Source organism: Notothenia rossii (assembly GCF_949606895.1).
Source record: "Notothenia rossii genome assembly, contig: scaffold_91, whole genome shotgun sequence".
Classification (NCBI taxonomy): Eukaryota; Metazoa; Chordata; class Actinopteri; order Perciformes; family Nototheniidae; genus Notothenia; species Notothenia rossii.
The window spans coordinates 198363-211894 of NW_027639797.1; the positions used below are offsets into that span (position 1 = coordinate 198363).

The 13532-nt window shown below is 36.1% G+C and overlaps 2 protein-coding genes and 1 long non-coding RNA gene across 3 annotated transcripts; 1 reads left to right on the plus strand and 2 right to left on the minus strand.

Annotated features, from left to right (window-relative positions):
* Nucleotides 1-3780: 3780 nt before the first annotated feature.
* LOC307027398 (lysine-specific demethylase 5B-B-like) lies at nucleotides 3781-6597 on the minus strand. Its single transcript, XM_079695642.1, has 4 exons — nucleotides 6559-6597; nucleotides 6054-6171; nucleotides 5162-5238; nucleotides 3781-4058 (listed from the first exon to the last, which is right to left on the minus strand). Exons 1-4 carry the CDS (start codon nucleotides 6559-6561, stop codon nucleotides 3948-3950), a joined length of 309 nt encoding a protein of 102 aa, XP_079551768.1. The 5' UTR covers nucleotides 6562-6597; the 3' UTR covers nucleotides 3781-3947.
* A 1-nt stretch (nucleotide 6598) lies between these two features.
* Nucleotides 6599-7814, minus strand: LOC307027399. The gene is made up of 3 exons (XR_013804612.1): nucleotides 7216-7814; nucleotides 7030-7124; nucleotides 6599-6674 (listed from the first exon to the last, which is right to left on the minus strand). It is a non-coding gene; the product is annotated as an uncharacterized lncRNA (long non-coding RNA).
* Nucleotides 7815-12485: 4671 nt separating this feature from the next.
* On the plus strand, nucleotides 12486-13303 carry LOC307027391 (uncharacterized protein). Its single transcript, XM_079695637.1, has 2 exons — nucleotides 12486-12824; nucleotides 12980-13303. The coding sequence occupies exons 1-2, from the start codon at nucleotides 12775-12777 to the stop codon at nucleotides 13275-13277; spliced, it is 348 nt and encodes a 115-aa protein (XP_079551763.1). The 5' UTR covers nucleotides 12486-12774; the 3' UTR covers nucleotides 13278-13303.
* Nucleotides 13304-13532: the final 229 nt, after the last annotated feature.

Consider the following 13532-nt stretch of genomic DNA (forward strand, 5'->3'; position numbering starts at 1 on the left):
TGAGCATTTTTGTCTAACTTTGGTGTGGGATAAAAAGCATTTCTTCCATAAGTAGTTTATGAAACTGCCAGTTTTGTACTTAGTACTTCTTAGACTACTTGCACAAATAATTTGAAGTACTTTTACTGTGTACTTTTCAGTAATTTGAGTTTCAAAGTCCCCCCCAGAGAACAAGAATGAGCATTTTTGTCTATCTTTGGTGTGGGATAAAAAGCATTTCTTCCATAAGTAGTTTATGAAACTGCCAGTTTTGTACTTAGTACTTCTTAGACTACTTGCAAACATAATATGAAGTACTTTTACTGTGTACTTTTCAGTAATTTGAGTTTCAAAGTCCCCCCCAGAGAACAAGAATGAGCATTTTTGTCTAACTTTGGTGTGGGATAAAAAGCATTTCTTCCATAAGTAGTTTATGAAACTGCCAGTTTTGTACTTAGTACTTCTTAGAGTACTTGCAAACATAATATGAAGTACTTTTACTGTGTACTTTTCAGTAATTTGAGTTTCAAAGCCCCCCCCAGAGAACAAGAATGAGCATTTTTGTCTAACTTTGGTGTGGGATAAAAAGCATTTCTTCCATAAGTAGTTTATGAAACTGCCAGTTTTGTACTTAGTACTTCTTAGACTACTTGCACAAATAATTTGAAGTACTTTTACTGTGTACTTTTCAGTAATTTGAGTTTCAAAGTCCCCCCCAGAGAACAAGAATGAGCATTTTTGTCTAACTTTGGTGTGGGATAAAAAGCATTTCTTCCATAAGTAGTTTATGAAACTGCCAGTTTTGTACTTAGTACTTCTTAGACTACTTGCACAAATAATTTGAAGTACTTTTACTGTGTACTTTTCAGTAATTTGAGTTTCAAAGTCCCCCCCAGAGAACAAGAATGAGCATTTTTGTCTAACTTTGGTGTGGGATAAAAAGCATTTCTTCCATAAGTAGTTTATAAAACTGCCAGTTTTGTACTTAGTACTTCTTAGACTACTTGCACAAATAATTTGAAGTACTTTTACTGTGTACTTTTCAGTAATTTGAGTTTCAAAGTCCCCCCCAGAGAACAAGAATGAGCATTTTTGTCTATCTTTGGTGTGGGATAAAAAGCATTTCTTCCATAAGTAGTTTATGAAACTGCCAGTTTTGTACTTAGTACTTCTTAGACTACTTGCAAACATAATATGAAGTACTTTTACTGTGTACTTTTCAGTAATTTGAGTTTCAAAGTCCCCCCCAGAGAACAAGAATGAGCATTTTTGTCTAACTTTGGTGTGGGATAAAAAGCATTTCTTCCATAAGTAGTTTATGAAACTGCCAGTTTTGTACTTAGTACTTCTTAGAGTACTTGCAAACATAATATGAAGTACTTTTACTGTGTACTTTTTCAGTAATTTGAGTTTCAAAGCCCCCCCCAGAGAACAAGAATGAGCATTTTTGTCTAACTTTGGTGTGGGATAAAAAGCATTTCTTCCATAAGTAGTTTATGAAACTGCCAGTTTTGTACTTAGTACTTCTTAGACTACTTGCACAAATAATTTGAAGTACTTTTACTGTGTACTTTTCAGTAATTTGAGTTTCAAAGTCCCCCCCAGAGAACAAGAATGAGCATTTTTGTCTAACTTTGGTGTGGGATAAAAAGCATTTCTTCCATAAGTAGTTTATGAAACTGCCAGTTTTGTACTTAGTACTTCTTAGACTACTTGCACAAATAATTTGAAGTACTTTTACTGTGTACTTTTCAGTAATTTGAGTTTCAAAGTCCCCCCCAGAGAACAAGAATGAGCATTTTTGTCTAACTTTGGTGTGGGATAAAAAGCATTTCTTCCATAAGTAGTTTATAAAACTGCCAGTTTTGTACTTAGTACTTCTTAGACTACTTGCACAAATAATTTGAAGTACTTTTACTGTGTACTTTTCAGTAATTTGAGTTTCAAAGTCCCCCCCAGAGAACAAGAATGAGCATTTTTGTCTATCTTTGGTGTGGGATAAAAAGCATTTCTTCCATAAGTAGTTTATGAAACTGCCAGTTTTGTACTTAGTACTTCTTAGACTACTTGCAAACATAATATGAAGTACTTTTACTGTGTACTTTTCAGTAATTTGAGTTTCAAAGTCCCCCCCAGAGAACAAGAATGAGCATTTTTGTCTAACTTTGGTGTGGGATAAAAAGCATTTCTTCCATAAGTAGTTTATGAAACTGCCAGTTTTGTACTTAGTACTTCTTAGAGTACTTGCAAACATAATATGAAGTACTTTTACTGTGTACTTTTTCAGTAATTTGAGTTTCAAAGCCCCCCCCAGAGAACAAGAATGAGCATTTTTGTCTAACTTTGGTGTGGGATAAAAAGCATTTCTTCCATAAGTAGTTTATGAAACTGCCAGTTTTGTACTTAGTACTTCTTAGACTACTTGCACAAATAATTTGAAGTACTTTTACTGTGTACTTTTCAGTAATTTGAGTTTCAAAGTCCCCCCCAGAGAACAAGAATGAGCATTTTTGTCTATCTTTGGTGTGGGATAAAAAGCATTTCTTCCATAAGTAGTTTATGAAACTGCCAGTTTTGTACTTAGTACTTCTTAGAGTACTTGCAAACATAATATGAAGTACTTTTACTGTGTACTTTTCAGTAATTTGAGTTTCAAAGCCCCCCCCAGAGAACAAGAATGAGCATTTTTGTCTAACTTTGGTGTGGGATAAAAAGCATTTCTTCCATAAGTAGTTTATGAAACTGCCAGTTTTGTACTTAGTACTTCTTAGACTACTTGCACAAATAATTTGAAGTACTTTTACTGTGTACTTTTCAGTAATTTGAGTTTCAAAGTCCCCCCCAGAGAACAAGAATGAGCATTTTTGTCTAACTTTGGTGTGGGATAAAAAGCATTTCTTCCATAAGTAGTTTATGAAACTGCCAGTTTTGTACTTAGTACTTTTTAGACTACTTGCACAAATAATTTGAAGTACTTTTACTGTGTACTTTTCAGTAATTTGAGTTTCAAAGTCCCCCCCAGAGAACAAGATTGAGCATTTTCGTCTAACTTTGTTGTGGGATAAAAATAATTTCTTCCATAAGTAGTTTATGAAACTGCCAGTTTTGTACTTAGTACTTCTTAGACTACTTGCACAAATAATTTGAAGTACTTTTACTGTGTACTTTTCAGTAATTTGAGTTTCAAGTCCCCCCCAGAGAACAAGAATGAGCATTTTTGTCTAACTTTGGTGTGGGATAAAAAGCATTTCTTCCATAAGTAGTTTATGAAACTGCCAGTTTTGTACTTAGTACTTCTTAGACTACTTGCACAAATAATTTGAAGTACTTTTACTGTGTACTTTTCAGTAATTTGAGTTTCAAAGTCCCCCCCAGAGAACAAGAATGAGCATTTTTGTCTAACTTTGGTGTGGGATAAAAAGCATTTCTTCCATAAGTAGTTTATAAAACTGCCAGTTTTGTACTTAGTACTTCTTAGACTACTTGCACAAATAATTTGAAGTACTTTTACTGTGTACTTTTCAGTAATTTGAGTTTCAAAGTCCCCCCCAGAGAACAAGAATGAGCATTTTTGTCTAACTTTGGTGTGGGATAAAAAGCATTTCTTCCATAAGTAGTTTATAAAACTGCCAGTTTTGTACTTAGTACTTCTTAGACTACTTGCAAACATAATATGAAGTACTTTTACTGTGTACTTTTCAGTAATTTGAGTTTCAAAGTCCCCCCCAGAGAACAAGAATGAGCATTTTTGTCTAACTTTGGTGTGGGATAAAAAGCATTTCTTCCATAAGTAGTTTATGAAACTGCCAGTTTTGTACTTAGTACTTCTTAGACTACTTGCAAACATAATATGAAAATGAAAATGAAAATGAAAGCTTATCAACTTAAACACTGTCATTCAGTGATTGTGTATGTATGAAAAAAACAGGCAAACAGATTTTTTCCCCCTTTTTCTTTATTCTTCTGCCCTAGTTGCAGAGAAAGCAATTCCAATTGCTTGCCCTGGCTTCTTGGAGTTGGTCCTGATTCATCCCCAGGCACTGCTCATGGAACCATCTTTCACAGGTGTCACACTGTATCTGTAAAATGAAATGAGTGACCATCAAATCTGATACATCTTGTCATCGGAAATGATGAAGTAATGAAGTGCAATAGAGAATAATTTGGGCAAAATTAGATTCATGTCAACTTTATTACATGTAGCTATATTCTGTAGCATACTCGCCTCAAACACCAGTTTCATATTTGAAAATAACTATATTATGTCTCCATTTTCAGTTTTTCAAATACAAATGTTTTTGAGGTAGTTATAGCTAGAAGATTTATAGTTCTGGGAAAACCCCATGTTGCATCACTATAATGTAGTTACCTTTTGGTATTCTTAATTGGTCAGTTATGTATTGCATATGACCTGCTTCTCCCTGCTTCCCATATTTTGATAGTGACTTACAGGATGTTGGTGTGTGAAAGAGGACAACAGCAGATAACACAACAAACGTCTTTCCAAGTGGTCCGTTTTCCATTAGGAGTGTTGCCTCAAGGTATAACTTGGTTTCCAGGCCTGATCTGGTGGACATGTACCGTCAGTCTCCCAGCGGCGTAGAGTGAGGTGGAGGAACCGCGGGGTGCGTTAATTCAGTGCCCCATATTGCTATTTTCCAAGCTATTGTAGCTTTGTCATATTTGTCAACGCTGCATTGAGGCTATTGTCATCATGTGGGTGGACTTAGGCTCAAACCTGGGGTGAAGTTACACTTTAATTGAATATGTTGCTATTAGACATGATTAGAATTGTCAGTATCCCTATTCCACTGCTCATCACATTTTATATTCTCTCTGTTCATTATATGTGTAAACAATGTATATGCATTACCATTTATCTGAGAGAAGTTGTCTTGACTGTTTTTTTAGTAAATCAATTTATATTGGTTCCAGTCATTTTGAATAGAGTTAATGTGTGTGGGCTGCAGCTGGGGCGATGCACGAGGTTGCCGTAAAAAAATTATTCAGCATGCGCTGAAAAGTAGAAATCGAAGCATGGCCCTGCGGCGTTTTCGCTGGACCGCCTGATCTGGATAGACCCAGTGACTCAACAGTTTTGTAAATACATCTAATATCATAAATTGAATTTGATTAGAATATGATGAAGCACTATTATAACTACACTACGACAAACACTCACCCAATCTGTAGTGGGAGGCCCAGATCCTGGGGGCTTTGAGGCAGAGCACATTGCACAGTTGTTCTCCATGTTAAACACTGCAAGAAAGAAAATATGTTATTTAGACATACTGTATATGTATACAGTTAACAGTTTATTGGCAGCAGAAGTGCAGTCAAATTCTATGCAGCTGTTCAGCTGTAAATTATAGCTTATGAACTCTAAATGGATCATGAATGGGATCATCAACACAGGTTTAATATGTTTTTAAGGATGGATGTTTTAAAAAGAAGACTATGTACACAGTGTGAACAGAACAACATATAAGCAGACATACATAAACAATCCGTAATATTCTAAACATTACTAGGCAATGACCTGTATGCAACAAATTTAAAAATGCAGCAATTTATATTTGTCACTGTTTCACTCTAAGCCCTGTTTTGTGTTCCATATTTCACCCATGCCTCCTGCCGCTCTGCCTGTAAGCTTCTGTTTTTTTTCAATAAACCACCTATAAACTGTTCCTGGATGCCTGGTACAATCGGTATTCGTTTCCTCTTCCCTGCTCTCCTGACACAAACCGTGACAGTTTAAGTGTCAGTATTTACATTCCTTATTGCAGCAGGAAAAAAAGTTATTCTTCAACTGTTAATGTCTCAATGGAGTGTGTGTGAGAGAAATATAAGTTATGGGTTCAACTGAGATATGTATGGAATATTTGGTTTGGGCCCTGTGCTTAAAATCAATGATGCTGTCGGCTATAAATGCAGTAGTGTGTGGACTCAAAGGCAATTTTACAGGCTGTAGTTATTGTAGATTTGTTTGATTGCATTGGATTAATAGAAGTTCATCATTTCCATAACAACTAACTAAGAACCATAACGTAAAGCAGGACAAATGACTTACAAACCTGAACCATTGAGTATTGAAAGTGCAAACTTTCTCCTCTCACAAGCCATCTCCTTTTTGGATGTCCCAAAGGACATAACTGGTAATGCAGGAAAGGCCTCCATCACTGCTCTTGCCATCTACACACCAACACACAGAATCACACTTGTCATCTGCGCTACATTGTTTTTGCCAGTAAAATTCCAAAATTGAATTGATATTTCAATAAAAATGATCAAACTATTAATAACTAATAGTTGTAATGAGGTAATTAACACAACTTGAAGAATGTACATGACAAACTACATGGGCTGTGTCAACAACCAGCCCTCTCATCAGTTTTACACAATTCCCCTAAAAAATAAACTGAAAATTGATAATTCAGAAACTAATGACTTATTTTTTAACATCATTGACTATTTTATACTTTAAACTTGTATAATAATCAAGACACTGAAATAAATATAAGAATATGTAGCAGAAGCATAAATATTACATATAGTAGTTAAAGTAAAAAACGACGTTACCATGGTAACAATGACCCCACAGCTACTGCCATCACGTTGAACTGGTTGCTCCTCTCCATTTGACAGTCCCCCAGTCCTCCTTGCCATAGCAGGTCCTCCTCATCTTGAAGTATTCCCTTTGTAAAACACATTGTGGAATAGTCTCTAATGTAACTCCCAACAGACACATGTAGAATAAAAATCTTTAAATATTGTGTAAAATAAAAACACTCCATCCGAACAGTATGGACACTGGAAAATATTGTAGGTTACCTTGCTTACTGAGCTACTTCATTTACAATTGTGTACACAGATACTAAGGGCGGGATAAGGAAATATCATTTAAAAAACAGCTGAGACCACCAAGCACAAAATAAATGCTTCAGTGGTGTGGGTTTGGGAACTTCTGTTAACATACTTGTACATGTTTACTTAAACACAAAGCACTAAATATAATTCTAAGATCACTTTATATCTAATTTGCTGACTTACCGTACTCTTTTCGCAGCATTTTCCGAGTCTGCTTTCTCTTTGGAATTTGCCGCTGGATCCACCAAAAATACTGATGTTATGGCGGGAAATAAGTACTAAAAAAAAAAGTGATGTTATTTCAAAACAGCATCAAACATATATACATATTTAAATGAAAGGGATTTCTGAATGAAAACAATCACTAACCAGCAACTTCCAGTGTGTTCTTTCAATATTTACAAAGGCGATCACGGCTTGATAATCATTAAAGTTGATCTATAACAGCAATAAAAATACTTTTTTTTAAGTTTTCCTAGGAATATGATGCCTTATTTTATTAAAAATAAATCATGGTGTTTCAATTTGTATATTAAATTACAAAATAGAAAACCCAAAGTACTATAACACAAAATGTACACATGCAAGTAAGCCATTTCACAGCCAAATTTTGTCTCTACAAGGTGATGAAAAGACAACATGCCTGGTTCCTGTGCCGAAGAAGATACATCCACGCACACACAGTGACTACAGACCGGTGACAGTGTTGCTGTTGTGCTGCTGAGTTTATTGTATTTTGCTACTCTGGCACAACAATTTCCTTCTGGATGAATAAAGTATTATTTTATCTTATCTTAAGGAAAGAACGATAAAAGTGAATCAAACCAGCAGTCAAACATGGTGGTGGAAATATTACATTCTCTAGGAGTGACTTTGCCATTGGATTACTGAAAAAGTACACAGTAAAAGTACTTCATATTATGTTTGCAAGTAGTCTAAGAAGTACTAAGTACAAAACTGGCAGTTTCATAAACTACTTATGGAAGAAATGCTTTTTATCCCACACCAAAGTTAGACAAAAATGCTCATTCTTGTTCTCTGGGGGGGACTTTGAAACTCAAATTACTGAAAAGTACACAGTAAAAGTACTTCACATTATTTGTGCAAGTAGTCTAAGAAGTACTAAGTACAAAACTGGCAGTTTCATAAACTACTTATGGAAGAAATTATTTTTATCCCACACCAAAGTTAGACGAAAATGCTCAATCTTGTTCTCTGGGGGGGACTTTGAAACTCAAATTACTGAAAAGTACACAGTAAAAGTACTTCAAATTATTTGTGCAAGTAGTCTAAGAAGTACTAAGTACAAAACTGGCAGTTTCATAAACTACTTATGGAAGAAATGCTTTTTATCCCACACCAAAGTTAGACAAAAATGCTCATTCTTGTTCTCTGGGGGGGACTTTGAAACTCAAATTACTGAAAAGTACACAGTAAAAGTACTTCATATTATGTTTGCAAGTAGTCTAAGAAGTACTAAGTACAAAACTGGCAGTTTTATAAACTACTTATGGAAGAAATTATTTTTATCCCACACCAAAGTTAGACGAAAATGCTCAATCTTGTTCTCTGGGGGGGACTTTGAAACTCAAATTACTGAAAAGTACACAGTAAAAGTACTTCATATTATGTTTGCAAGTAGTCTAAGAAGTACTAAGTACAAAACTGGCAGTTTTATAAACTACTTATGGAAGAAATGCTTTTTATCCAACACCAAAGTTAGACAAAAATGCTCATTCTTGTTCTCTGGGGGGGGCTTTGAAACTCAAATTACTGAAAAGTACACAGTAAAAGTACTTCATATTTTGTTTGCAAGTACTCTAAGAAGTACTAAGTACAAAACTGGCAGTTTCATAAACTACTTATGGAAGAAATGCTTTTTATCCCACACCAAAGTTAGACAAAAATGCTCATTCTTGTTCTCTGGGGGGGACTTTGAAACTCAAATTACTGAAAAGTACACAGTAAAAGTACTTCAAATTATTTGTGCAAGTAGTCTAAGAAGTACTAAGTACAAAACTGGCAGTTTCATAAACTACTTATGGAAGAAATGCTTTTTATCCCACACCAAAGTTAGACAAAAATGCTCATTCTTGTTCTCTGGGGGGGGGCTTTGAAACTCAAATTACTGAAAAAGTACACAGTAAAAGTACTTCATATTATGTTTGCAAGTACTCTAAGAAGTACTAAGTACAAAACTGGCAGTTTCATAAACTACTTATGGAAGAAATGCTTTTTATCCCACACCAAAGTTAGACAAAAATGCTCATTCTTGTTCTCTGGGGGGGACTTTGAAACTCAAATTACTGAAAAGTACACAGTAAAAGTACTTCAAATTATTTGTGCAAGTAGTCTAAGAAGTACTAAGTACAAAACTGGCAGTTTCATAAACTACTTATGGAAGAAATGCTTTTTATCCCACACCAAAGTTAGACAAAAATGCTCATTCTTGTTCTCTGGGGGGGGCTTTGAAACTCAAATTACTGAAAAAGTACACAGTAAAAGTACTTCATATTATGTTTGCAAGTAGTCTAAGAAGTACTAAGTACAAAACTGGCAGTTTTATAAACTACTTATGGAAGAAATGCTTTTTATCCCACACCAAAGTTAGACGAAAATGCTCATTCTTGTTCTCTGGGGGGGACTTTGAAACTCAAATTACTGAAAAGTACACAGTAAAAGTACTTCATATTATGTTTGCAAGTAGTCTAAGAAGTACTAAGTACAAAACTGGCAGTTTTATAAACTACTTATGGAAGAAATTATTTTTATCCCACACCAAAGTTAGACGAAAATGCTCAATCTTGTTCTCTGGGGGGGACTTTGAAACTCAAATTACTGAAAAGTACACAGTAAAAGTACTTCAAATTATTTGTGCAAGTAGTCTAAGAAGTACTAAGTACAAAACTGGCAGTTTCATAAACTACTTATGGAAGAAATTATTTTTATCCCACACCAAAGTTAGACGAAAATGCTCAATCTTGTTCTCTGGGGGGGACTTTGAAACTCAAATTACTGAAAAAGTACACAGTAAAAGTACTTCATATTATGTTTGCAAGTAGTCTAAGAAGTACTAAGTACAAAACTGGCAGTTTTATAAACTACTTATGGAAGAAATGCTTTTTATCCCACACCAAAGTTAGACGAAAATGCTCATTCTTGTTCTCTGGGGGGGACTTTGAAACTCAAATTACTGAAAAGTACACAGTAAAAGTACTTCATATTATGTTTGCAAGTAGTCTAAGAAGTACTAAGTACAAAACTGGCAGTTTTATAAACTACTTATGGAAGAAATTATTTTTATCCCACACCAAAGTTAGACGAAAATGCTCAATCTTGTTCTCTGGGGGGGACTTTGAAACTCAAATTACTGAAAAAGTACACAGTAAAAGTACTTCATATTATGTTTGCAAGTAGTCTAAGAAGTACTAAGTACAAAACTGGCAGTTTTATAAACTACTTATGGAAGAAATGCTTTTTATCCAACACCAAAGTTAGACAAAAATGCTCATTCTTGTTCTCTGGGGGGGGCTTTGAAACTCAAATTACTGAAAAGTACACAGTAAAAGTACTTCATATTTTGTTTGCAAGTACTCTAAGAAGTACTAAGTACAAAACTGGCAGTTTCATAAACTACTTATGGAAGAAATGCTTTTTATCCCACACCAAAGTTAGACAAAAATGCTCATTCTTGTTCTCTGGGGGGGACTTTGAAACTCAAATTACTGAAAAGTACACAGTAAAAGTACTTCATATTATGTTTGCAAGTACTCTAAGAAGTACTAAGTACAAAACTGTCAGTTTCATAAACTACTTATGTATGTATGTACTTATGTATTCGAAAATGTATTCGAAAGTCACTTCAGTCAATTACAACAGCTTCCCAGGGCTGTTTTAATGCATTACCGTAAACCTGTAACTAATCGCGCACTCAAAATACAGGGGCGGCTGGTTTGACCACGCAAAAGTGAAAGACGGCTGGCTTGACCGCAGTTACAACAGACGGTTGTCCAAATCTTACAGGTAAAAATGTTGGACTTTTGAAACGTATGCAAGATAAAGTGACTGAAATCGACGCAGATCAGAAATTGGTATTTTTGCATTGTATTATACACCAACATGTGTTGTGCAAGTCAGTGCTAAAAATTCACCATGTTATTGATGTTGTTACTAAAATAGTAAACTTCATCAGGGCACGGGCATTGAATCACAGACAGTTTGTTGCACTTTTGGAGGAGCATGAGACTGAGCATAGTGACATCGGCTACCACACAGCTGTCAGATGGCTCAGCCTGGGCAAAGTGCTAAAAAGAGTTTGGGACCTGAAAGCAGAGATTCAAGAGTTTTGTGAGAAGAAAGGCAAAGACATCCCAGAGCTCTCAGACGAGGACTGGATGGCAGATTTTGCATTTGCTGTTGATGTGACTGCACTGATGAATGAACTGAACACCAAACTGCAAGGCAAGGGCCTTTTTGTTCATGAAATGCACAGCCTGGTGAAGGCTTTCATGAGAAAGATGCAGTTTCTTTCAAGCCAACTGGAGAGCAACACTCTCACTCACATGCAAACCCTGAAAGAAGTCACACCATCAGCTGATCACCTCCGCAGGTACTCATCCATGTTAGGAGCATTGCATGGTGAGTTTTCAAGGCGATTTGAAGATCTCCGAACAATCGAGGATGAAATGCTCATGATTTCCTCTCCCTTTACCTGCAGTATGGATAATGCACCCAGTGATGTTCAGCTGGAACTCATTGACCTGCAGTCTGATGCAGTACTGGCAGAGCGCTTTAAGTCAGGATCTCTGCTGGATTTCTACTCTTCTCTCGAGGAGGAGAACTTTCCAAACATGAGGAGACATGCTCAGAAGATGTTGGTTCTCTTTGGCTCTACCTACATATGTGAACAAACATTTTCAAAGATGAAGTTTATGAAATCCAGGTATAGATCCTCTCTCACTGATGATCATCTGTCAGCTGTGCTTCGCATCTCCACCTCAGACATTCAACCTGACTTTGATGCACTCGTTAAAGCCCAGCAGAGACTAGATTTCTCTCACTGAACAAGAAAAAAGAACTTAAAAACACCAAATGAGGTGGTTAGACTACAAATGTAGGCATGTAAAGGAACCAACTAGCAGTGAACTGGGACACTTTCTTTGGAAGCCTTTTCTCAAAATCACAGTTCAGTGATGTTCAGTGACAGTTCAATATGATGTATCTTGCTGAATGTTTGGAGCACAAAGACAATGTTGTGATGTCTTAAGAATGCTAAGAACCTTTACACCACTTTCCAACAGTATATGAAACTCAAAATGTGTTTTGTAGTGAATGCGACTGAAAATGTTCACTAATATGAGTCAGAAATGGTGAAAAACGTTCACATTTTGTTTACCATTGTTTTGGGAAATTTGATTGAATAAATTACATTTTTTGTAAGGCAACCTCACTTTTTCATTGCTCAACTATAACATATACTCTTACCAGCTTGTCAAAACAATGCTATTTACTGCTTTTTATAAAGAAATACAATTAATATTATGCAGAATTGAGTTCAGCCTTTTGGCCCGGCCCTCCACAATATTTTTTGTTTCTCATGTGGCCCCATGGAAAAAATAATTGCCCACCCCTGGTGTATTGCATGTCCACTGGTTTAATGCCAAACTGCATTTCATTTTTTTTTAAAGTATCTTTAGGCTGGGCAATGACAATAAAATAGACGCATTGTGTGCGTTTCTGGCACAACGGCATAAATGCGTTGCTTTTACAACAATGACAATAAATGTAATCTAATGTTTTGCTGTTGTTGCAGGTCATTCTGGCTACCACGCCCCACTCATTTTGTTGGGTGGTCGAGGTCCCCCACAATTCAGCATTTCCAGAGAGCAAATCTCTTTTTTGAGGAGCTGTGGTTTTACAGCAACAAAGATGGCACAGATATTAAAAGTATCTCTGCGCACAGTGAGACGGCGATTGAGGTATGTAGCAATGTCTTCAACATTGGAAGTGCCATCTTGTCTCAATTTATTGTAAACATCCCAAGGAGGGGTTGTAGCCATGTTACACTATGCATGTTGTAAAGTAAATCTGAATACCGTAGGTCTCATATATTTAAAACATGTTTATTTTTCAGGCAGTTCCACATGCTGCGCTCTGGGACATACTCCACCATCTCAGATGCTACACTAGACAACCTCATCAAGGAGATAGTGGCTGGGAATAACCAGATTGGCCCTGAATCTGTCAGGGCACAGCTGCAGGCCCAGCAGATGTGGATACAGAGACGCAGAGTGCGGGACAGCATGAGGCGGATAGACCCAGAAGCAGCTTCACTGGACATGTCCTCTCAAGCTGCAGAAGACAACTCCAAAACAGTGGAGGATCTGCAGAAGCAACTGCAGGAGTTAAGAGTCCAGCGAGAGTTTTGCTAACAGAGGTTTGCTGGCTCCGACGACAACATCCGATTCTATACAAGGTAATGTTTTGGCTAAATTCTATCCAAGTTTTTGAGATGGATTAGCTTATAAAGAATCCTGTTTACCTGCCGTGTGACCGCTGACTATATGCATGCAGTGTTGGAATAAGTACTCAACTTAACTGAAGTATAAGTACAAATACTATGGTTTTAAAATACTCCTGAACTGAACATGTAGAATCATAAATCCTGTGTTTTCATATATAAAAAG

Excerpts from the sequence above, each read along its gene's own strand:
- LOC307027398 (XM_079695642.1), bottom strand. Across the intron at positions 5,239-6,053 it reads TTCAATACTCAATGGTTCAG|TGTTTAACATGGAGAACAAC; the intron begins GTTTGTAAGTCA and ends TCTTTCTTGCAG. Across the intron at positions 4,059-5,161 it reads GGCCTCCCACTACAGATTGG|ATACAGTGTGACACCTGTGA; the intron begins GTGAGTGTTTGT and ends TTCATTTTACAG.
- LOC307027391 (XM_079695637.1), top strand. The coding sequence starts at position 12,775 with ATGGCACAGATATTAAAAGTATCTCTGCGCACAGTGAGACGGCGATTG. Across the intron at positions 12,825-12,979 it reads ACAGTGAGACGGCGATTGAG|GCAGTTCCACATGCTGCGCT; the intron begins GTATGTAGCAAT and ends TTTATTTTTCAG.